This window comes from Scleropages formosus, chromosome 21, assembly GCF_900964775.1.
Source record: "Scleropages formosus chromosome 21, fSclFor1.1, whole genome shotgun sequence".
Classification (NCBI taxonomy): domain Eukaryota; kingdom Metazoa; phylum Chordata; class Actinopteri; order Osteoglossiformes; family Osteoglossidae; genus Scleropages; species Scleropages formosus.
In genome coordinates this window covers 22303484-22328740 of record NC_041826.1, presented here as the reverse complement: position 1 = coordinate 22328740, position 25257 = coordinate 22303484, and the positions used below count along the sequence as shown (strand labels likewise).

The 25257-nt window shown below is 52.9% G+C and overlaps 2 protein-coding genes across 2 annotated transcripts in view; one reads left to right on the top strand and one right to left on the bottom strand.

Annotated features, from left to right (window-relative positions):
• manba (mannosidase, beta A, lysosomal) overlaps positions 1-5881 on the top strand; it is a 14513-nt gene extending 8632 nt beyond the window's left edge. The window contains exons 8-17 of the mRNA XM_018729955.2: positions 264-415; positions 584-701; positions 1059-1145; positions 1737-1904; positions 2299-2517; positions 2640-2804; positions 3326-3470; positions 3874-4016; positions 4354-4617; positions 5074-5881. Coding sequence (XP_018585471.2) covers positions 264-415; positions 584-701; positions 1059-1145; positions 1737-1904; positions 2299-2517; positions 2640-2804; positions 3326-3470; positions 3874-4016; positions 4354-4617; positions 5074-5298 — 1686 coding nt within the window. The 3' untranslated portion in view covers positions 5299-5881. The remainder of the gene's footprint in view (positions 1-263; positions 416-583; positions 702-1058; positions 1146-1736; positions 1905-2298; positions 2518-2639; positions 2805-3325; positions 3471-3873; positions 4017-4353; positions 4618-5073) is intronic.
• On the bottom strand, positions 5881-25257 carry LOC108920826 (nuclear factor NF-kappa-B p105 subunit-like). The gene is made up of 24 exons (XM_029247295.1): positions 24623-25257; positions 24079-24116; positions 23309-23399; positions 21483-21529; positions 21122-21220; positions 19242-19390; positions 18997-19160; positions 18450-18608; positions 16828-16932; positions 15328-15419; positions 14745-14883; positions 14364-14510; positions 13578-13673; positions 13163-13357; positions 12252-12393; positions 12008-12122; positions 11220-11421; positions 10359-10528; positions 10135-10237; positions 9157-9299; positions 8926-8992; positions 8675-8841; positions 7842-7971; positions 5881-6700 (listed from the first exon to the last, which is right to left on the bottom strand). The coding sequence occupies exons 2-24, from the start codon at positions 24109-24111 to the stop codon at positions 6561-6563; spliced, it is 2895 nt and encodes a 964-aa protein (XP_029103128.1). The 5' UTR covers positions 24112-24116; positions 24623-25257; the 3' UTR covers positions 5881-6560.

The window sequence follows — 25257 nt, the reverse complement described above, 5'->3', positions numbered from 1 at the left end:
GAATTTTGTCCTAGAAAAATGAATGGAATTATTCATTTCATTATCCGGCCTTTTGACATTTGTTATCCAATTAGGACCTGATAACGGGGTCTAAGTTTACCGTGGAGACAGGTGTCGGGTAAGTGATCCTTAGAAGGTTGTTGGCTGCATGCGGTCGACTGAGATTCTAGTTTAATTCTAGGAAGTGACAGTTTGGTCTTCGGTGAGATGCTTTCATCTGACAGGTTTACCTTCTTTCTTTTGTCCCCCGCGTTCTGCGCCAGGTCTACTTCCGCACGGTAGAGCTGGTCCAGGAGCCCATTGCTGGATCACCAGGCCTGAGCTTCTACTTCAGAGTCAACGGGGTGCCCGTCTTCCTCAAGGGCTCCAACTGGATCCCAGCCCACTCCTTTCAGGACCAGGTCACCCCTGAAACGTGAGAGTTGCCGCGTTGCTTAATGACCTGAAGTCGTCATCGAGACCCTTCCAACGTCTTCCTTGTCGGCGTTCGACGTGCCTCCCCCGGCGCTGGTTCGTTGTGCACGTCGAGTAACCGCGCGGCGATAGTCACGAGCGTGTTCTGCCCCCTTTGTGCGCGACCTAGGCTGCGGAACCTGCTCCAGTCGGCAGCGGACGCCAACATGAACACCCTGCGGGTGTGGGGCGGGGGCGTCTACGAACAGGACCTCTTCTACAGCATGTGCGACGACCTGGGAATCATGGTAACGTCCGAAGGGGGGGGGGACGCGCCCGGGACGGGACGCCAGTCCGCCGCAAGGCACCCTAAGCAGGGCTCGAACCCCGGAGCCGCTGCACGACGGGCCCAGCCAAACCTGCCGCGCCACCGCGCCTCCTCTGTAAAAACAAATTAAATTAAATTGAATTGATGAGCTCTAAGGTGATCAGGTACACACGGTCTTACTAAGTTCATTTTTTTCGAATCGTCAGCCAAGTCTAATAGGCCAGGCCTTATCCAACCGTGAAGAGCGTCCACACATGCGCAGGTTTTCAGTTCTGATCTTTAGATGCTGTGTTTCTGACTCTTTTCTGACTGTGTGACCTTTGCTGATGTTCTGTAGATCTGGCAGGACTTCATGTTCGCCTGCGCTCTGTACCCCACGGAGTCGGACTTCATGGATACGGTCGGGGAGGAAGTCGCTCATCAGGTGAACTCCGTCCGAGGTCACAGCAGGTCGGGGGAGACTACGCGTAGGTCGTCTGGCAGGGTAGCGTGAGAAATGGTTATGTGGCCGTCTTGGGGCGGAGGCAGAATTGAGGCGCAGGACAGCAGGACTTCTCGAGAACCACAGGGTTTATTTTTTAATCAAATGGGTAACAATAAAACAACGAATCATCTCAGGCCCCTTATAAGTAGTTGCCACCCCAAAGTTGTCCAGCCAGCTGCCTTTATAGCCCACGCAATTGGTCCTTAACCGTCGGCAGCTGGTCGTCATTGTTCAGATGGGGAAAGAGCGGGTCTCTGGGAGGCGCGCCACTTGAGGTTAAAAACGGGAAGGCTGTGCTTTGTTGAGTGGACGTATGTGAACAGCCTTCCATCTGGAGTATTGAAGGCACATTGAAAAGTTTGTCATCTGTGAGGGGTACTTGGACAGCTTCCTGTGCACTGCAAAGAGGCAGGTCTACACCTCAAGTTAGGGTTACGGTTGGGTTTGGGGCAAGTGTTATGGATAGGGTTGGGGTTGGAGATGGGTTTGGGGTTAGGATTAGCTAATTGGGGTTTCCTGTTGGGGTCCAAGGTGAGGAGGCTCAAGTCCCACCCGTCCATAATCGTGTGGAGCGGCAACAACGAGAACGAGGCAGCCATCGCAAGCAACTGGTTCGGGATCCCTTCGTCAGAACGGCTGAGGTACCTGAAGGACTACGTCTCGCTCTACGTGAACCTCATCGGTGACGTGGTGAAGAAGGTGAGCTCGTGTTCGCTGCCGTCGTCGGGCCCCACGTGGGCCGAGTTCACGCTTTTCTCTGCCCCTCTCCATTGGAAGCTGGACCACCCAGGTGTTTTCTTCTGCTTGTTTGGGTCATTTTTTGGCTTTAATGGAGCAGTTCAGGCTCTTCACTCCAAGTCATCATATGAACATCGCCAGCGATCGACCATTTTGAGGTGTTTGCAGTTTGAACTAAAACCGTTGTACGTGTGGAGTTATTCGCCCGACGGAGTTTCCCTAAACGCTCCAAATTTGAGGCGTCATCACAATTTACCTCGCACTCATAGAGTTCTTCCAGGGCTTGAACCCAGCAGGAGACGTCATTCAGATTCTGAGATTGTCGGGTGTCTCGTTTTCGCTCGGTCTTCCTCAGGAAGACCAGAGTCGACCTTTCCTGACCTCCAGCCCTACAAATGGGGTCGAGTCGGAACGCGAGGGCTGGGTGGCGTCCAACCCCTACGACACCCACTATGGGGACGTCCACTTCTACAGCTACCTCACCGACTGCTGGGACTGGAAGGGCTTCCCCCGCAGCCGCTTCGCTTCTGAGTACGGCTTCCAGTCGTGGCCGTCCTTCTCCACCTTGCAGAAGGTGGGTCTGGGAGAAGTCCCATCCGTCCGTGTCAAACATGAAATCCACCAGTCGAGTGCAATGTGTGTGTGTGTGGGGGGAGTGCTGCAAGAGCAGATGGGCCACGAACGTGTCTGTTGCAGGTCTCGGCACCGGAGGACTGGAGCTACTCCAGCAACTTCAGCACACACCGGCAGCACCACTTGCGGGGCAACGATGAGATGCTCCTGCAGGCGGCGCTGCACTTCCTCGCACCCAACTCCACCGATCCTCTGCAGGCCTACAGAGACACCCTGTACCTCACACAGGTTCTTTCCTTCGCCTTCCTGTTGTTCTTCCTGCGCCTGCAGCAGGTCCGTCACCTGAGTCAGCCTGACCGATCGAAGCCGTCGGAGTCCTCGCGCTGCATTGTGGGTCAGGCGCTCCGGTAAATTTAGTCCTGACGTTGACACCACTGGGAAACATTGTATTGTTTAAATAACACCGGTTATGCTCGGTTTCCTTCTGTTTGTCCCATTGGAGGGTTGCCATGGTAACGGAGAGATCAAAAATTGACTCTCTCCTACTTTTTTCCCTACCAAAAACTTGATTACAAGTAATGGTGTAAAATTAACTTGTCCATACCCACATTTCCCCAGGCCTGTCGCGTGGCCGGAATTGGATCCGACCCATTTTGGACCGAACCCGTTGGGATTGTATGGGACACGTGGTCACCAGGCACTTGGTGGAAAACGTCACCGGGGGACGGCGGCGATGTTTGCCGTATCTCTCAAATGTACTCTTGTGCAGTTTGAACGCTGGAACCGTGTGTGTATTTGTGCATTTACAGGTGATGCAAGCAGAGTGCGTGAAAGCTCAAACGGAGTTCTACCGCCGAAGTCGGAGTGACATCGTCGAGGGCCAGGGCCACACCATGGGCGCCCTCTACTGGCAGCTCAATGACATCTGGCAGGGCCCCTCTTGGTCCTCTATTGGTTAGTGCCCCCAGCCTCACACCTCTTACACGTGACATAAGGACACGTAAATGTATGAAAACATGCTATTGCTCAGCTGGTGGTGTAGTGGTTAGAGCTGCTGCATGTTAAAATCCCACCTCCAGCTGTAGTAGCCTTGAACAAGGTACTTACCCTAAATAGCTCCAGTAAAATTACCCAGCTGTATAAATGGGTAAAAAATTGTGGGTAGATTAACCTTGTAAAACAAACTGTTTGCAGTTCATACAATTGGCCGCTAGATGTCAGTAACTTCCACTTTAACTACTTGCACAGTTAGTGATCGGCACCTATTGTTTGAGTGTTTCTGGGATCTCTTTTGTGGGGGGATGGGGATTGTGGGGTAAAAGAGCAGCCTTCAGCCTTCGATCCTCATCTGCCACAGAGTTCGGGGGCAAGTGGAAGATGCTGCACTACTTTGCCCAGGACTTCTTTGCCCCTGTGCTGCCTGTTGGATTCTTGGACGAGGGAACCCTGCTCATCTACGCCGTGTCGGACCTGAGCGGCGACCTTACGCTCCGCGTGGTGGTGAGCCTTCTGTCCGAGGGACTGCGGGGGGAGGGGGTTAGCTGCAGAAGGGTGCCACAGGAAGTTTCTTTACTTCGTTAACTTTTCTCCTAAGTGCAATGTGGTAAAAGTGAGGTTGCGGTCCTGCGAGTGGGTGAAGGGGTAGGGGTCCCAACGATGGAGACCCAGAGGGAGTGCACATGTCAGCGGCACTGCAGGTCATGTGGAACCGTGCCATGCGCAGCATGGAAACCGGTTCCCGGGTTTCGAAGCGAGCCGATCAAGGGAGGCTGGAGCAGGTGAACGGCGAGGAGCTCGACCGCACGATGAGCTCGGCCACTAAAAGGTGCTTCCTCAGCTCACAGTGTACCGCTGGAGCAGCTTGGAGCCCATCTGCACGGCGTCCTCCGCAGCAGCGCCGGTGAGCGGTGGCAGCGCCCAGCTTCTGTACAAACGGCACGTGGAGGAGCTGCTGGGAGGCTGCGGTAACTGCACCGCGTTCACCTGCCTGCTCACCTTCCACCTGGAGGAGGCCGCAGGGGGCCGGCAGCGGGGCCCCGCAAACCGCCTCTTCCTGAGCTCCCTCAGCGAGGCACAGGGGCTGCAGAAGCCTAGAATCACGGTGAGTGACGGGTGCCTGTGGGGGGCACCAGAGCAGTAGGACTTACCGTAGTAAAGCACACCGCAGGCAGGGACTCGACACGCCGTTCGAGTGCCTCCGATTCGGTGCTTGTGGCGTCGCTTCTCAACCGGCACTTTGAGGGCATTTTAACCTTTGACTCTTTTGGATTTACCATGGTATGGGCGGTCAGCTTTAACTTGGAAACTAGGGAAAGAGCAGTACCAGGTTTCACTGTACTAGTGGAGTAACTGGAGGTGGGGGTGGCACAGCTGGTACCACTGGTGTCTCAGATCAGACGTGGGTCCGTCCCCCTCGCTCTGCATGTAGCTTGTATGTTCTCCTTGGGCTCCTGTGTGTCTCTCTCTCTTACACACACAGGCAGGAATCATGGTAAACCCCTGCTGTACCCTCCCTCTGTGCGATTGACGCCACTCTCCTGTACCCCCCCCCCCTCAGACTCAAGTGCAGCAGGATGGAGATGCGTTCGCAGTGACTATCCGCACGTCTGCCGTCGCCCCCTTCCTGTGGCTCGACGTGGGCGACGTTCCGGGGCGTTTTGACTCCAACGGCTTCCTCATGGTCTCCGAGAGCAGGAGCGCGCGCTTCTACCCCTGGGCTCCGACGAGTGCGGCCGAGGTGTCGCGAGCGCTGCGGGTCACCACGCTCAGGGACTTGTACTGAGGGCGGAGCCAGACTCCCGCAGGGGGTCCCCTCCTGCGCTCTTATGTCAGTTATTCCCACAATGTGCCGATTTTGCAGCACGCTTGTCGGTGAAATTAGACAACTGTGATGTGATTTTGTTCAACCGCAGAAGTATGAATGCAGTCTTGGAGCTGGGAATAAAGTGCTGCAAGTAAAAACATTTAATGTTTCAGCTTTTTATTATAAAAGTATGACAGTGCATGCGCAATCATCGCAGTTATAAAAACCCTGAAATAAAGTATGAAGCATACCGCCCCCCCCTCCAACACCAGGGCTGCTGTACTGGGACCTAAATGCCCCCTTGAAGCCCAAGTGATGCAGGAAGGCAAGTATTCATTTTTTACTGGACTCTGTTCCAAACAGTCCTTCACAATAAATATTCATAAGTGGCAATAACAATATGCTGCATAGTTTCAGGACAGGCACTTGTACACTTGCATATGCCACAGAGAAAGCATTAGAGGGGGTGGTACATGAAACATCTATAGCGCTAGAGACCACTCTCTACACCACCAGTTATTGCCGCTGCGTCACCATAATAGCGGTTCCCCCCCCCCCCCCCCCACACACACACAATAAGAACATAAGGTTAAAAAGTAAAGAACGGATTAATAAAAATGTACAAAATCCAAGCACTGCAAATTTATGGAGCCTGAGCCATCAACACAGGACAGCTTTCTGTTCCTCCGCTGGACTTTCACAGCATTGCATCTCACTGCTGTTGGTGCTCTTCCTGGGTGGGGGTGGGCTACCATGAGGGCAGCACACCTGTGTCGGACACTCAGATACCAGGTGCTTCACAGTCTCCGGGTATTTTAATTATAATTAAACAAAAAAAAAAAAATGCCCCAGTACCAGGAGGGGGGGGGGGAGGTCTCACCCAAATCTCTGCAGCCTCATTTCTCCCTGGGTCTTTCTGTAGCGAAGCCAAACGATAGATGCTGGTCCATGCGCACCAACCAGCGTCCCTCCCCGGGTTCCCCTCTCTCGCACTTCCCGGTTTAACCCGAGGGCTCCGAGTGGCAACAAGATCGCCTCTCTTCTGCGCCTCTACATGACAGTTTTGATGCGAGGAACAATAATACAACGGTGCTGAGAACGTTTCTGCTGCTCCCAACACGACTGACTTGTACAGCGGGTGGCAGTTTGTCATCGCGAGACAGGCAACCTGTGCGGGGGGGCGGGGGGGGGAGCGGGGCCTTTCGCCGCAGCCACGGGGCGGTACGTCGTGGGTTCGGACCCTAAGACGAGCCGGGTGGGCCGCACAGCGACCCGGAGAGGCTGAGGCCAGACTTCATGTAGGACGTCTCGACGCCGCTGTCGCAGATGCCGCCGTCCTCCGCCCCCCTGTCCTTCAGGTCCAGCACGTCCAAGGCGGCCGCTGCAGCGGGGGGGAGAGAGTCATTCTGTTACTCTTCCTGCACTTCCTTTGGGGTTGAGAGCTGGGGTTAGACATCTGCATCACCGCCACATGCTCCATTTAGTCTATACGTTCGTCCCCTCTGCTCTGGGTTGTGGGCGGAGCAGAACCCTCTACAATTTGCATTACCCTTATGGAGAACTGTCATTTTCCACACTACTTTGATACGTTTGCACAAAACGTGTCTCTGCGGATTCCGTTGGCCATCGTCGGCCGGAATTCGGAATCACTTTTACGCGAACCGTTAAGCGCGTCTCTCGACCGTCAGCCGACTCCCGTTGAGAATTTCACCGGCCGCAGCTTGGAGCGCAACCACAGTTGAGCGTTGACCAATCGCAGGTTTGTCTCGCCTAGTTAGAGAGAACCTACTTCGTTCAGCGTTCAGAGACACAGAGCAGGTGGACTGGGCGACTTGAGTGGTTCCTTCTAAAGTAAGTGTACTTTTACCAGGGTAGAGCAGTCAGGCACCGAGTACGTGGGGGTTACAGGGAGCGGAGACTCTGCAGGTGAAGGAGGAACTAATGGTGGCTAATATTTCCAGACAGGCTTCCTGTTTGACCACCTACAAAGGGAGCGGTGCATCAAAAGCAGAAGTATCGTCAGTGGGATGGATTGAAGAGCGTGTTGCGGTGGGGAAATTCGAGCGGCATTTCTCAGCTGCCTTGATGTCTTCGCCCAATTTCCCTGGGAATCCCCAGCACAGCATACCACAAAAAACAGAGCACGCTACAGTATGATCCCGACAGCAGAACCGCAGAGCCACGGCATCCTCCGCTGCCCCAGGAAAGCCGGGGGAAGCCCGGTGCTGCCGACTGGAAGCCCGTAGAGCATTTTAAATTCCAAGGAGAGCGCGGTGATGTCATCGTGACCGGAAACAATACCATTTACCTTCGTTGACCTTCACAACAAAACCATGCGCTTCAGAGGAAAATACATTTGTCATCAGCCAACTCCCATAGTTAGTGTATCGTGAGGGGGCGGTGTAGGTGGGGGAATTCGGTGCTGAGCTGGAGCTCAAATGACAGTTATTTGACTAAGTAGGAAAACACACACACACACACACACACACGCAGAAACTGACACAGACCTCTGTCTCTCTCACCTGCCAGCTCTTCCGCTGTGCCCGACGAAGGCACAGCCTCGACTAGCGCCCCCTGCAGGATGTCCAAGGCAGAGGCGCTCCCCAGGAGTCTCAGGGCCTCCTCCAGCTCTTTGAGCGTGCCGCCCGACACCTGTGAAAGAGAGCAGTGCCACTCGAGTCTAGAGTAGTCTAATGTGTGTACAACGGTGCTCGATAACCTGCACTTTTGACCGAAACACTGCCACGCAGGTGGTCCTGCTGTTGTACTGCCGTGCCTGACGTTGAGTTGACACTTCCATCACATCATAAGTGGAATAAACACCTGCTACGTAGCGAATATGATACATTTAACACTCTAATCTTGGTATTTTTAATGCCGTAACCGGGCCATAATAATATAGGGGTGTGAAGTTGTATGGAACACGCTCAATCCTGTGAAAACGAAGCGCTCGAGGACATTACTTCAAATCAGGGCTTCTTGGTTTGGAGAAAACACGTTTCCTCTAACATGGAAATGAAAATGCGATGCATGACGTGATTTCCATCGCGGGGGTCTCAGAAAGGACCACACATGCCGACTGACTAATTTCTCTCACGGGCTGACGACTCATTTCTGGAGAAAGAGTAAGTTTCCCACACAGTAGCGAATCGTCCCACAGAGGAACGTGTGCGGTGAAACCGCAAATAGCAGGAAGGTGAATTTTGATTTCAGGGGAAACAGAAACTCGTCTCATACAGCAGTCCAACTGACCTACCTCTTCTTAGCATTACCGCGGTCGAGGGATGGTCAGTGCGACCGTACCTGTCGGTCTACGAATGAGAGAGGGGCTGCGGCCGAGGGGTGTCCACCGTACCTCATAGCTGTCCAGCAGCGTGTGCGCGGGGGACGCGCTCAACCGGAAGGCGCTGTTGAGCACACCGAGCCCCAGCGCCTGCGCCAGACCCTCCCATGTCGAGGTGGGCTGCTCCAGGGCGTGGCACAGCGCACGTCTCGTGTCCTCCCCCAATCTCTTCATGTCCCCTGCGTCAGAAAACCCACGAGGTGAGACCTGACCGACCGCGGGACCCGAGCAGGTGACGTGCCGCCGCGCATGGTGACGGTTACCTTGAGGAGGAACTGCAGCCACCGCGGCGCTAGGCTGGTACCGTTTGCCGTTCAGAATGTCGTACACCTGCGGGACACAGAGCGAGATGAGAGAAGGTGTGGTGACGCGGGCCACAGTCCAGACAGTCTACGCACACCTGTGTATGTAACCAAACTGCGTCATCGACATGCGCTTCGCAACCGGGCACTCGGAGGCGCCCGGCAACACCGCCACGCTCTGAGCGCACCGACCTCCGTGCACGGCGCTATATCCAGCGGTGTGGTCCCTGGGATGAAGCCTTCGTCCTCCTCGCCCTCCTCATCCTCCCCCGGTGGACACCGGTCCTCCTCGGTGTCGTACAGCGGCTCACAGTTCTCCTTGTGCGGGTCGGCCCCTGCGTGACGGAGACCTGGCGGTGAAGCGTTTCTGCAAGACGAGCCCTTCGGGACACCGAAGAGCATCGGGTTTGGGTGCCGCGCGTATTTGCGGTAGGACTCTGCTCTGAGCGCGGCCCCCAAGTGCACCCATCCCCCATTATCCGTACCTCACACATTTCTGAAGAACTGGAACGAAAATCTGGACAACGGCCAAGACTTTTACATTCGTTGAAATGGGGGGAAAAAGAAATCTAGCTCATTCCATAGCCACTCCCAGTTTGCGCAAAAAAGTCATCATAAATGCCTAATACATGTAAATGTAATATCATGAAGAAAATGTTGTGTGGCACGACACAGAAAAACAGAAAGGAATTTAAAACATTTTTAAAAATTTAATTAAAGTTATTACAATAAGTTGGCTTTATTACTGTACATTAACCAACTGTAGAGAGGCAAAAACGGGAGGAGGGGAGGTGACGGTTTTTACGAGTGACATTTTTAAGCTGATCACCTCCAAGCACAGTCCGAGCTCCTGTTCTAATTTGTTCTCGACACACAGATCACGTTCAGTCAGTGTTCCACAGACTATTTTTAACTGCGGTCTCAGCCCACAGGGACCAGACGCCTCTTCCTGGACCATATTTCTGAACATTTTGGTACGGATAACGAAACGCGGTATTATTAGTGTCAGTACAGATAAGTGAAAATCCGGACGGTAACCGTACGGATCTCGGGGATGAGTTTTGCATAGTCGGAATATAACAAACAATACTTAATATACATTATATATTAATATAATGAGGAACATAATTCTCAGCTGCAGACAAGGTGCCCGTGGTTCTCCCCACTCACCTGCAGCCATCAGGAGAGCGCTCAGCTTGACGGAGCCGCGTCCAGCAGCGACGTGCAGCGGAGTGGAGCCGTCGTAGGTGCAAGAGTCCACGTGCGCGTTGCCCTGCGCACGCACACACACACGGAGCTGCTCACAGGTGCCGAGCACAGCTCTCGCACCAGCACGCACCGGTGGCTGTTTTCAGCCGCACGGTGTGTCCGCACGTCAGGCGACGGAGCTGTACCTCGAGCAGCAGGCAGCCGGCCAGCGACACATCGTCCCGCTCGGTGGCCAGGTGCAAGGCCGTGCGTCCGCTGCTCAGCTCCTGCGCCTCGACGTGGGCACCGCCGGAGAGGAGCTCTCGGAGAGCGCCCAGGCTGCTGGCCTGTACGGCTAGGTGGATGGGGCACAGCCCTTCGCATGAGACGAGAAACACCGTTACAGCGGCGCAGATGAGATCAAACTGCGGCTTTAGGTGGAAGTGGTAAAGACACACACACACACACACACACACACACACACCCCACTGCTATTATAATGGGCAACCTAAGAAAGTACAGTCAGTTCTGCTATACAGCAAGTCATGTTCCAATGAAACAGTGTGTCATTATTTCTTGCAATAACAACACCACTTTCAAATAGAAAAAACTGATTTGTTGCAGAGCACAATTGGCAAAATTGCTCAAAAACTTTCCATTGCAAATATAAAGCACATAAAACATAGAAAGGATACGCAGTTTGAGACATTGCTGATATCAACATAAAACACTCATTCTAAAACGTTGAGAATGGGATCACATCATTCCCAAAGCACGGCAGCAGAATTGAACTGAACTGTGATCCTCCATTTATTGATCGCTGCATCCACAACGCATCATTGAAAGAAGCATTACAGCAGAACTGACTGCATGAAGAACCTTTAAAAACAACTTCTAAAAAGTAAAGACTGTAAATATTCACATTTTCCTGCAGCAGAACCCAGTTAGATGAGGTACAACCATCCAATACTCAAGTTGTATTTTTCATTCCTACACAAACAATACTGTTAGTCCCACCGTAAACACAGTAAGCCCTGGTAAACAAGGTGCCAGGAGGCAGCGGGTACCCGTGGCATTGGGTTGCTCTATGAGCTTGACCATCTGTGGGTGCTGCAGGAGCAGCGCCGCCATCCTGCCGTCGCTCTGCTGCGCGGCCAGGTGCAGCGCCGTGTTGCCGTGGCGGTCGGCGAGGGTGGCGTCGGCCCCGGCCTCGAGCAGCGCGGTCACCGCCTCCTCCTGCTGCGTGACCACGGCCAGGTGCAGCGGCGTCTGAAACACACGGAGTCTGAGCACGAGCGGCCGCCGATTCGACTCCTCCGTGAGCTTCGGCGGCGCTGCGCGGTCGCCCCATTAGGCCAAAGTACCGTCGCTTCTAAAGGCGACATATATACCGCCATCGCAGACAAGCAAAGTGACCCCTGGAAAATGAGCAAACACCTAAACAAAGACACTGCAGCACTAAGAGGAACCCGGAGACACACCTTCATCCAGAGTGTTTCTACTCAATATTTCAAATTTTACTAGAGCAATTCAGGATAAGTACCTTGCTCAAGGGTACCACAGCTGAAGATGTGATTTGAACCTGCAGCATTTGCGTCCAAAGGCAGCAGCTCTAACCACTACGCTATCAACTGCTAAATGAATAACGTCAAAAATAAAAGGACCAAACACATAAATCGTACCACAAAGAAAATTGTTATGTCACAACATCAATTCTGCCGAGCCCAATTATGCCTCATCTGGGACTTGAACCTGTAGCCATGCGTGTTCTAGCACTCAGAGTGATGCACTACCAGTATTCCCCGCCCACCTGCTAAGCAACGCAGGGCTCCGTCAAGGAGGGTGCGAGCGCTACCTGGTAGAGGTCGTTCCTCATGTTCACCACGTCCTCCCCGGGCAGGGCGGAGATGACCTGGGCCAGACCGCATAGCGCCGTCGTGCGGCTGTGGATGACCCCCAGGTGCAGGCAACTGGCAGGAGGCAAAGGAGCAGCGGCCCGTTAGCACAACTCGGCAGAAACCAGCCCGAAAGGGCTGCTGCGCGGAGCGCGTGAAGCCGTTACCGGGACCGTCGGCGCGCTCCTGGGTACCGAAACCTACGTGTCTCCGTCCTCGTCCTGGCTGGTCATCAGGGGACGCTGCAGGGCCAGCAGCATGCGCACATCCCCACTCATGGCATAGTGAAAGAGGGCCTGGGCTTGTCGCCGGGCCGTTTCCAGCAGCCCGTCCTGCAGCGCGCACACTGAAAACACACACGGCTTCGTCATTCCTCCGTTACGCTTAAAAACGCAACCAACTGCATTTACCGGCTGAATTATTTCCCTCCATCGTATCTCAAATGTGTTAAAACCATAGTACGCTGTATTTCATGTGCACCGTGCCTTCCTGAGACCCGGGAGTGCGGTGAATTCTCTCAGGTCGGATCATCGGGTTCATAGACAGATCGTCGGGGTAAATTAATGACCATATAAATGGGGACAATACTTGGTATTTGTTGCCTTTATGCAACCTAACAAGGCAGTTCAAGTCACACAGACCCATTCTTTGCGCGACGCCATTAATTTGTCCCGTGATATTCACCGCACTGTGGGGGAGTGAAATCACCATCAGTTCTTATGGGGAGGGGAAAAAAATTTCCTGCACAAAAAAGCTTCAGAAAGCTTTTAAAAGAAAGAAAGAAAAAAAAAAAATTCATAAAAAGCAAATTCATTCATAAAGTTTTCAGCATAACAATGAAAACACAAACATTTTCTATATTATTTCTACCTTGAAAAGTAATATTTAAATCCATTAACTGATAACCATCTAGAAGAATGAATCTTTTCACCGAAATTTGCGTTCTGCTACGCGTGACCTGCTGGGTCGCCCTGAAAACGTAGGTGTAGAAATCGCATTTGCGCACAAGTCCGAATCCGAGAGATACGAGTTTCTGTTACGAGAGGGAAGTGAATCATCTATAAATATCGATGTTCCTGCACCGCGTCTTTGAGCGCCACAGCCGGCGAACTCACTGCTCGAGTCCCCCTCCGGGCCATCCGCTCGCTCGGGTTCGGCCAAAGGGGTCTCCGTCTCCCGTCTCTCCTCCTCATCCGCCGCAGGCGGACCACGGAGGCACGCGGCCCCCCCGGCCCCAGGGGCATCGTCCTCACTGTCATCATCACCGCCGGGGCCGCTGCCGTCGTCGTCGCCGCTCGGGCCCTGGGAGGCTGCGACGGGGGCACTGGTGAGCTGGAGCGCCGGTCCCAACGGCGACACCGCAGTGTCCCTGGGCCCCAAGGCACCGAATTTCACCAGAAAGGTGCTTTCCTGACCCTCGCATCTTAACTCATCACTAACGTGCAAAGCCAAAGAATAACGACTCGGTACTATAGCACCACTCCTAGTTAGTCCCAGGTGTTGGTGTCAACGCCAGGATATCTCACTCACCGTGTTTCATCCCGGTGCCGCCGCTGCCCTGGGAGAAGGAGTAGCCGCTGCCATAGCTGCCCGTCCCGTAGCCGTAGCCCTGATAGTAGGAGGGGCCTGGAGGTGAACGAGAGCGCCGGATGAGGACGTGTCCCGTTAGACGACGATTCCTCAACACCCCCATCCCGAGTGGCTTCCCACACAACCTCGTCAAAAGTCACATCTTCAGCAGAGCTTTACCGGCCGAGGACCACGCTACCGCACACTGGAGGCCATTGAAGAGGAATGTCCTCGACTGAGGACAGCGCAAGTCCTGTGTGACCATGTGGGATAGACCAGCAGGAAACTATCAACACGGGGATGTGAACATCAGCTGGCGGTGAGGAGACGTGTCCAGCATCGTCTCGTTAGCGGCGGGGGGGTCGCATCTTTGTGTGGGACCGCGTGAGAGTTCCGTCCCGATTTGGGAGTTTCCAGAAGCCTGGTTCTCCAGACAGAGGTGTGGTGCGCAACCAGCGGAATCTCAACGCACCCAGAACCTCAGATGGGTCAGCGGCGAGGGTGAAGGCCAGTAGGAAACCGATCAAGTAACCATGACAGCCCACTTACCGTGGGGGTCACCTGATTACCAGCACCAACAAACCCCTCCCACTTCTGCCATTTTCCACACATTGATGACGTCGCCTCAGTTGCTGGGAAAATGTTGGCACCAAAGACAGTAAATTCACTCAGTAACGAAGCCCCTGCTCCTGAACTGCCAACGAATCAAACGAAGGAGGTGATGCTGAGAGAGAAGGGTTCACACACCTGCTCCCGTGCCAGGACCTGCTCCGGCGGCCGGGCCTCCTCCTCCTCCCGCTCCGCCCCTGAACATGCCACCGCTTCCTCCCGCCGGCCCGTAGTCCTGGAAATTGGGCAGAGTTTTCTGCCTCTTGCGCTGCACCTCCTCCTTGTCTGCGGGGCGAGATGGGCACAGAGTGAAACGTGCAGAAGCAAGAGCGGGAGCCTTGAGTGCTGCCGGAAAAACAAACAAGCCAGCGTCTGGAGAACATCAGCATTCTCGTCCCACGAGTGCTCCTCTAGCCTTCGGAGAGCCGAAAGCAGCGCGAAAGGCAAGAGGTTTACGCACTTTACAGGAAGTGCGCTGGACAGACGGGCGGGTCGGGGACTCCGAGCTCTCGGCCTTACCGATCACCTGCGGGTGGTACGTGAACGGCTTCGGCTCGCTCGTCTCGTTGTCCGACTTCCGCTTCAGCTGGACAAACACCGAGATGGGCTTCTGCAGGTTCAGGTTCCGGTACTTGGGCGTCTTGAACACGATTGCAAACTAAAAACAACGGTCCACAAAAATGCCACGTTATAAACGGCGGTAAAGGATGCTTCAAAGGGACACGTGACACACCACTCGGACAACCCGGATGGAAAACGCGCCCTCGACATTTTTAGGTTAGTCTTGGTATTATTACGAGGCACAGATGGTAGCCTAGTGGTTAGACCGCTGTCTTTGCCTTTGGTTGCAGGTTCGATTCCCACCTCCAGCTGTAGTAAACTTGAGGAAGTTACTTACCCTAAATTGCCCCAGTAAAATGACCCAGCTGTATAAATGGGTAAACAACTGTAGATACCTTAACAGTGTAAGGTCACTTTTCATTTTCAGAGTGATTAACGGGCTGGAGGCTACAGCCATTTGGGGCTCATGGGATTAAATTACCGGCTGAAAAGCACAGCATTTGAGAAGCGCGGAGTGAGGATGCAGCGCTGCTCCACCCACCTGCCTGTGCACATCGGTGGGGGAGAAGTCCCCGTAGGCCTCCCACACCTGGCCCGTGTCGTCTTCCTCGTAAAAGCGCACCTGGATGTCATCTGTGTCAGGCAGAAGGACACACAGGAAGCGGAGGCAGTTAGGGGCCTGGTGCGAGTCCGGCAGCAGAGAGAGAGATGATGACATGCGGCACGGGCATCGCTGCTGACCGCACATCTCCCACTCTTGACACCACAACTGGACACGCAGCTGCCCGGCAGCGTCACACATATCCCTCCGCCCGGTATGTTCCGCTGTCCAGACCTTACGCAGCACACCCTCTGTACTTGAGACTAACCACCTAGTAACGGGAGTGCTCTCCGGCACGCCGCACCGGCACCGCCACGAAGGGCACGTGTGTCCGCAAGCCGAGACGTGGAGAATGTGCTAGAAGACATGTTCCGTACAGGAGTGACAAAGCAGCAGCAGATTCCTGGGCAAGCGTGTGCCTGCCCCCCCCCCCCGCCGACGAAATGACGGGAAATCCCCCGACGGCACGGGCCGAACCACCAGCGGCACGTCGCAGCCGCCTCCGTGCTTCCCTCCACCTGTCCCGGTCGCGGTGGCAGCGGGATACGTGCGAGACACCTTCCGGACGCACCGCTGCCGCTTCCTGCCGTGCGCTGCGGACGTCCTCAACCTACAGCTGCGCACCCCGACGCCGGGTCCACGTCACACGGACTCCGACCAACCAGCAACATAACAGCCACTCCAAAGCGGTCACCTCGTCGCTGTATTAATGGTCCTCGTTCATTGCGAATATCAAAAAACACGATGATGAAATAGCTTTTTTCTTATAGGGAAAAATTCCAATTTGCTCCAAGCTCATCGCAAGTTCACCCCAAACCACCCTAAATGATGCCTAATATCAAAAGGTAAAAGCAGCACAACACATTAAAAGTTTTACTGTTTTATCACCGTCTACTTCCCCCCCCGAAAAAAAAAAAAGAAAAACACACACAAACCAACTGGATTTCATTCAGCGTATCCCATGTGTGATTATAGCAGCACACTAGGACCTGTATTTTAAAATCCTTTCTCACCAATCTAGATCTGAGAGCGAACAATGAATGTTGCCATCACATTATATTTTACGCTCAACTCTTCTACGACACTGAATTTTAGATATACGCACAAACGATGCATTACCCCCCACAGAGCGCACATTCTGGGTCCACTGGGTAACAGCGAGCTCTGCAGAAATTCCCTTCACGAACGCTCTGGTGTACAAGAAATATACTTTTTTAAATGATGATTTTGTAAAGGAACATGACTAAGCGGGAGCAGACTGACTTGAGGAAAACAAAGGCCGTATTTTGCTTTTGAACAAATAAATAATAAGACAACCGAAACGGTGTCTTACAGCCTCTCACGCAGCTGCTTGACAGTTTTTTAATCGCATGAGTTGACCGCGCTGGGCTGAATGTCATGGCACGCTCATCCGAGGGCCGCGGAGCGACGGTCGCGCACCTTTTTGCACCTTGTCGCACAGCAGGTAGACCTCCTCGCCGCCTGTCACGCAGCCCGCCGTGCGGTCCATCCTCACGATCTTCAGGTTTGAGGCATTGGGCGCTTCTGTGGTGGGGGAGGGGGGACACAACGCACAATGCGTTCGTCACATTGGGCTCATCTTCATCAGCAGCAGCAGCAGCAGCAGCCCACACCCAAATCGAACTGCGCGCCGCCGTTACCATTTGGTGCACAGCGTGCGTCACAGTGACGGTGCCGTGTCAAACTGGCCCTTGTGGTACAAAACCGTGGTTCCACCGCATTGTGCTGCTCATTCCAGTGGCCGGCGCACAAAGTCACAGCGTCAGCGGGTCAGAGACGTGGCCGCACCGCCATCTTACCGCGGTGCGCTCTGCCCGTTACCTTTCTGAAGCTCATCGCTTTCAATAATTGTGAGAAATATAAAAGCGGACACAGCTGAGTGACTCTGTTGCCATTTTCATCTCACTCTGGCTTCCGATCCAAGCTTGCATAAGATGAACAAGGTATTTCTGCAAACTTGTGCATTTCGTGGGCAAGAAGAGAGAGCAGAAAAACAGCACTATATAAAAGTAACTATTATAAAATTAATACAACATTTTAAGTACTTATTACTCAACGTAACAGAATTTGCCAATTTTTTTTTGCACTTTATTTTCAGTTTTGTTAAACATACTTCTGCCGTTAATTAGTACTATATGTCTGCTTTTCATATATAAAATATTCAACATTCTTTAAAGTAGCAAATTTTTGACAAATTTTGGCACTGGGTTCCAGGCACCAAATATTCCAGTACCTTCTAAGACCTGATGCTTTGTACAACGTACCAAACTAAAACTGACACTGTACAAGAGCTAGTGGTATTTTTCGTCAACCCTTATTATCATCAATTTGTCAATCATAATCATTATTACTAATAATTATCAATGCAAAAATCAACAGAACTAAGGACTCAGAGAAATTTTTGTGTTATCAATCATCATTTTATAGAAATGCTAGAATTGCACGGTATCGTGTTTGATTCAGGAAGTTTCCCCTTGGAATTTACTTTCTACAGACTAAAAAGATGGTTTTGGTTTCATTTTTATTAACCGGGAAAGCAGATGTGGGAGTGTTTGTGCCCCTGGGAGGACCAGTTATGTTCTCGGGTCGTTACGAAGAGACCGAGCAAGGGATAGAAGCTCGCTTGTAACATGCTGCCGAGAAAAGCAGAACGCGGCTTCCTGCAGCAGCCGATGGCACAGGAAACCAGAACATGGACTGATGTGGGCTTACTGCTCTGCATTCGGCAGCTAGACAGTCATGTGCCGTGATTCACCAGCAGATAAAAGTTCTTTAAAAAAAACACATGTATCGTTGTCAGACAGCTGGTCTACAGGAGACCACCGGCGCTTCTGCCAGCGCTTCCTGTGGGAACGGATACGGAAGCCCCCCCCCCCCATGAAGCCACCCTCGCTTTAAACCGTGGAGAACGGCTCTGCTTGCGTTACCGAGCCACTGAGAGCGTACCGATACAGATCGCACGCCGCTTTTTCAAAAACGAGGAATGAAGGTACGAGCTGGAAGAGCGTTATCGGCACACGAGAAGAGCGACGGACACTCACTGCTGTCGTAGATGGGCTCCGAGATGACGGGGTCCAGCCGGCGGCTGTAGCCGCCGTCGCTGTCCGGCAGGAAGGCGGTGAACATGAGCCGCACCACGCTCAGGTCCATCTCCTTGGCCTGGTTCACGGCCGCGCTGCTGATCAGACTCTTCTGTTGCTCTGAGGACACAGACACGGCGCTCACACACACGCGCACGCGTGCGCACAAGTCCATCTGCCTTTTATTGCTCGACCGTCACAGTGACGTCCCACGCGCACATATGGAAAACACATCATTCTGGTGCCAAGCTGACTTTGAAAACGCCAAACCAATGCGATTTCCTCTAAAGCAACATATCGAATAAATCACTGCACAGCTATTCTGTCAGATAAGAAACACCGCTTGTCATTCAATAGCAACTTTGCGGTAAAACTAAGGGACACAAGGAGTTCACATACCTTCAAGTAGCGCTGCATCTATCTGTCTGTCTGTCTCGCTCTCTATGTCTATATATCCTCTCTCTCTCTGTCTGTCTGTCTGTCTGTATGTATAAACCAGTGTCCAAACCTGTGAATTCCCGTGGGATGCGAACCTCCCCCTGCAGGCAGTCTATCTCTGGGTGAATGGCCACGCCGTAGTTGTAGCCCATCCGAAAGGCCTCCGTCATCCGCTCCTCCAGGGTTTTGCTCACGTTCTTCTTTGTCACGTGGAGGATGCCCAAGTTGGGGAAGCTGCGGACAGGATTAGACCCGTGTGAGCGTAGCCTCGGCAGCGGAAACCCCGACAGACACGTGGGGCTGCGCAACACTCACCTAATGCTGGTGTCTTTGGGCGGCAGGTCAGCGATGCAGACGCCCTTCTCGCACTGCTTGCCCACCAGGCTGTGCGCGTGGAAGTGTGGCTCTGCGGAGGAGGTCACCAGCTGTACCACGACTCGCGCCGGCCCCTGGTAGTTACAAATCTGACACACGGCACCCAGTTACCATACAGAAGCGCACACAGCCAAGAGTTCAGTCACCTTGAACCATCCCAACGCTCGCAGTTCCATCTCCACCCTGGACAGAGCATGGAGACAGACCCGAAGGACCTGCTGAGATGCTGTACGGAAAGGGCCGAACTCCACCTTCATAGGTTCCACTTCCTTATTATGCAGAAACTACGCAGGTAGACAGAGCAAACTTCTTAGTGTTAACTCCACTTAGAGCGCTGCTGTCAATTTGTTTCATTATCTAAACATTTAGATTTATTTATTTAGCAGACACTTTTCTCCAAAGTGACTTACAATGTTAAACAATTATTTACCCATTTATATAGCTGAGTAATTTTACTGGAGCAATTTTTAGGGCAAGTACCCTACTTAAGGGAACTACAGCTGGAGATCGAACCTGTGACCTCTAGATCCAAAGGCAGCAGCTCCAACCACTACGCTACCAGCTGTCCACTATACAATCGATAAACCATTATAATAATATCTCTACTTACTCGGGTAAGTTCTGTAAAAGTCTTGGATATAGCTACAATACATTTTAAAAAAATGTCACAAGGCTTTTAACGTTTCTATTAATGTCAAGCTACATTAAAATGAGAATCAAGTTAAAATAACTTGAAAATAAGGGCGGCGCGATGGCGCGGCGGGTTTGGCCGAGTCCTGCTCTCTGGTGGGTCTGGGGTTCGATTCCCGCTTGGGGTGCCTTGCGACAGACTGGCGTCCCGTCTTGGGTATGTCCCCTCCCCCTCCAGCCTTGTGCCGTGTCCCCGGGTTAAGCATCGTTTCACCGCGACCTCGCTTGGGGCGAGCAGTCTCAGACAATGTATGTATGTGTGTGTGTGTGTGTGTGTGTGTGTGTGTGTGTGTGTAACTGAAAATAAAAACACACTATAGCCACAAATTGAGCTTATCAACGATCCAAAAAGTCAGGAACACCAGACAAGTGAGTTGAATTAATCCTCTTCCACACTCCTAACTATTTGCATTTTAGACACAACTATTGGCTTTACACAGAAACGCAGGTCAAGTTTGCTGTGCAACAAATGGAAAAAAAACAATAAACGGAATAACGTTCAAATCTTTAAAAACTCATAACTCAAACATATGGCGCACGAGATCCCAATGTAGTGTTGTTACATTTACATATCAGTCGCTTTTCTCCAAAGCGACTTCCAATGAACTCTATGTAGTGTTATCAGCCCAAACACCTTATTCACCAAGATGACTTATACTGCTAGATACACTACTTACACTAGGTCACTCATCCATACATTAGTGGCGCGCGCGCACACACACACACGCACACACACGCGCACACACTATGGGTGACCCTGAACAGCAGGTCTTTGGACAAGGACTTTTAAGCAGTTAAACTCCTGAACAACATCCACGATTTCAGAACAATTATTCAAATGGGCAAAAACACCAAAAAAAAAAACATATTCAAATATTTCACAACATGCAAACAATTCCGTTCAAAAACCGGTTCCCGTGTTTACAGCTGTCGGCTCCTGGTTTCTGCTGTAACTCCAGAGCAGGACCAGGCTGTTACGCTTCACCTCCAGTCTGCCAATGTGAGCTCACCGATTTCACCGCCGCAATTAAATCATTCATCTCAACAAGCTGGTTCCACCCCCTTTTCTTAGCAGTTTAGCAGGGCGACAGAAATCACGCAGACATCTCGCCTGCGGCCGGGCAACTCACCTTCACCTGAGGATACGACCTCCTGTTCCTTTCGCTGGAAGCTCCCGGGAGCCCCCCATGGGACGGCCCCTCGCAGCCGTAGCGGAAGCGGAACCCCCTCTAGTAAGAGTAGAGAACTCCGTTACCATGACAACGAGCAATCGACCGTATGAAGAAGTATCGTTTAGCCGGAGGCTGCAAGATTCAAGACAGAGAACCAATTTCATGGGACATTACCAGTTATTATCATAGTAACGAGAGGATTTTACTACATTCACGAAAGCCCCGTAATCAGATAAGTACACTTTAGAACCTTTTATGGAATAAAGCATCCAGTCAGCCAAGAGGCAGGCCAAACCAACGTGAATTTAAGCGATCGCACCTGTTTGGGCTGCTCCACAATCTGGAGATAAGGTCCATCTACTGCAACTAGGGGGGGGTGGGGGAAGAAAAAAAAAAAAAAAAAAAAAAAAAAACACCACACGTTACATGACCAATATTACACCTTCAATATTAAGGTCACATCCACGGTGCTGTGAAGGACTTGAGGCCTTTAGCTTCTTGACATGAAACTCCATCAGATCCCCCCCCAAAGTTCTCATAGTACTTGAATGGATCCTAATTGAGAAAAAGTGACACCGCTGTTGTGTTTATGTCACCTCCTCGGTGTGGAAGACAACAAACGTCACAATCGTAGATGTCAAATTGAAATGTTCAAAAACCGAAAACCAGAGAAGGTGAAGTAGTTCTTCACAGCTCTGCAGCTACCGATCGAGCTCCAAGGAGCGAGCGCAAAACGCCGACACCTGAAGCACAGACAAGGGCTGCCGTTTGAGGAAGAGGTCGAGGCGAAGGAGGTCTTCCGAAGCATCTCGGATCACCCGAAAGCTGAGCTCGGATTCTCCGGAGAGGCTCGCTGGGAAATTCCTGCACCTGAAAACCTCTTGTATGCATCTAGGTAATGAGAGCAGCGAAGACCGAAGGAGGGGAGCGGAGCTGAAACACACACCAACGCACATGGTCGACGTGAACCTTTACAGAGGACGTGCGTGGGCACTTCTGCGTGTCTGTGTGTGAGAATGTGTGTGTGTGTGTGTATATATATATATATATATATATATATATATATATATATATATATATATTATATATATATATATATATGAGAGGCAAGCTCCCGAGCAAACGCAAACGTCCACTGCACCACGATTGCCCCGAGGCGCAGGCGACACGCAGCTTCGGCAGGTCTTGCTGCCATAACCTCGCTCACATTTCCACGCCGCACATCGCCTGCGTGACCTGTGTGCGGAGCGTATCGCGTGCTGGGCAGGAAGCGTGCGCCTGTGCGCGCAGAACGGTGACGACAGCGCAGTTGCGGCGACAAGAAGTAGCAGAGGGAGGCTGCTCCTGCGCGTACACTCTCGGCACCACACTGCACCGTGTCCAGTCGTGCATCCAGGTGTGTGACCCCGCCTGCTTTCACACCTTAAATAGTGTGTGACGCAAACCCGCGCCTGAACACATCCTTACACACACCTTGACCTCCAGCATATGGACGGGGACAAAAGGCAACGGAGGCGCAGGACAAGGCAATAGGCGCAGGTGAGCGGGAGGGCAAATCACATACGGCAGGAAGGGGAAGCGAGAGGCGCCTGGAGAGAGAGAGCGATTCCTGCCGCATGGTGACGGCACCGGGTTCCCCTTACCGCACCGTGACATCACAAAGCTCATGCAAAGCAGGGCGCGTGCATCCGTCCATCCGTGTGTGTGTGTGCCTTTCAAACCTCAGCTTTGCATAGTAATAGCAGCAGCACAGAAATGTCTGCCCCAAGCCGTGGTGCGTGTTGAATACGCACGCGTAAGCGTGCGCCAGGCACAACATACCGCTACTTCTACCGTTTACTCGACAAGGTCAACTAAGGTCGAAGTTAAAAGCCACGACACGTGTGGACAGATGTGAGCATCGCAGTCGGAGCTGGGAGCGGCGAAAGTAAAAAGACCTGAACCTCCCCTTCATGATAAACATCACGGGATCTCAAGAGACACACACCTGGCAGCCATTGCACACACGTGACCTGCCCACATGTGCCAGTGACGACTCTCATACGACACAGCGTGACACACAGAAAGGGAATCATCGGGCAGTAAGCAAAAGCGCTTGACAGAGGTGCAGTCAACGCCAGACGAATCCCGTGTCCCAGCGCTCACCGATCCGTGCCGAGGTGGCGTGCGACACCGATGAGAAGTTGTTCATGGTCTCCATTCCCATCCAAGGTGCAAAAGTATCCATATCTAGAAACTGAAAGACAGAGGACAACGGTCAGGGTGAGAGCGAACGATTACCTCCGCGGGACACGACCACCGGGTAAAAACGCAGGTGCCGAGCCCCTAGACCAATTCCGATATCAAATCGTAGCGGCCGTCACGCGGCGGATCAGACGGAGGCGGCGAAGAAGCCGGCCAGGAAATGCGGGACGACGACCGTGCGAGTCGGGGTCAAATAACCGAGGGTGCGGTAACGAAGGTGAAAACGCGGTTAATGGGGCTCGGTCTCGGCGAACCAACGGATCCTAACCGACGGACGAAAACACGGGAAAAACGGACGACGGATACGAATTGCATCTCCCCCGGTCCGGACACACTCGGCGCTCAGGTCCTCGGGTCCAGGTGAGCGCCGGAAGTCGAGTCCCGCCGCCGACCGCAAACCCCTGCCGGTTGCCACACCCGGCGCCCCGCAAGGTGGGCGTCGGCGCGGAGAGACGCTCCTCGCGGAGCCGCAGCGCAGCCTCCGGCATCTCATCGCTACGTATAGTAACCGACCCCTCGACCGGCACGCCCCCTTGTGGGCATCATCACACAGCGGTGCGAGAGCAGCAGCAGCAGCAGCAGCTTGTTTCGTGGTCCTGTGTCTGATGCTCTGTCTGCTCTTGGCTCTACTTTCCTCTGTAGTTGTTCGGCGTGCGGCGGTCCTCACTCACGTGCGCCTGCAGGTACGAGTCGTCTTCCGCCATCGTGCCTGTGGGGGGTGGATGGGGGGGGAGACAGCGTGTCACTGGTCAGTAGAACACAGCAGCGACCCTTCTTCTCCAATCAGAGTCATTAACTATGAACATTGTGATTGTGTAACTCACACAAATATGGAAATTATTAAACACACTTCAGTTATTACTAAACACACTTGACTTCAGACTTGTTGTTTAGTTATGAGAACACGCCGACGCAGTACGGTTGTCACACACACAAGGCTTCTGGAAATTAATTAAACACACGATGGATGTAGAACGCGTAGTTTTATCACAGTCTCTGAGGCGCGCGCGGGAAACTCTCGTGCACGAGGGCAGCGGGGTGGCGGGAGCGCGAGCGACGCGTCCACCGCGGCGCTGTGTGTTTGTAAACAAAACGGGACGAAATATGTAAACAAACGATATCGATCGCGATCCCCGTAAGAACCGCGGCGCGCGTCCGCTTCCCACACGGGCCGGGCCGGGTGGCGCGCCGCAGTCGAAGGACGGACAGGCCTACCTGCGTGGGCTCGTCACCGTCAGGACCCCCGCCGCCGCGCGCCGCGCGCGCTCCACTTGACACCGCGCGACTTTGACGGCGCCTCTTCTACTTCGTTGGCCGGCGATAGGGGGAACGGGGGGAGGGGGGGTGCAGCAGCGCGCACGCCTCCAGCGGCCGCCGGTTCAGTGGAAATGTTAGCGAAAAGTCTCAAAGGCAGAGAGAAAACTAATGAAAGCGCCCGGGTCCGGAACGAGCGAAAATAAGGTGAAGAAAACGGAAGCGCTGGAAAGTGTCCCGCGGCGCTCGACAAAAAAGAAAAAAACCCCACTTCCTCGCTGGAAATTCCCAGTGACGTCAAGAAAGTGGCTGCGCCGTGTCTGCTGCCCCCTGGCGGCCAGGGCGTCCAAAGTCGCGCTGCGCACGCTGTTGTGCCGGAGCCCGACCGCGATAGTAGGGTGGCCGCAGAGCGCCAAACAGAACGGAGTCAAAAGCGATTTTTCAAAAAAGGAACAACACGGGTGAAGACACTATGTCTAAGTTCACACACCAAGATATCTTCATAATTACCATCATCGTGGGTGACAGTTTGCAGCCTTCTGAATAAATGGGAGTAGACAACTGACCAAAATGAAGTAATTAAACCCCAAAATTAA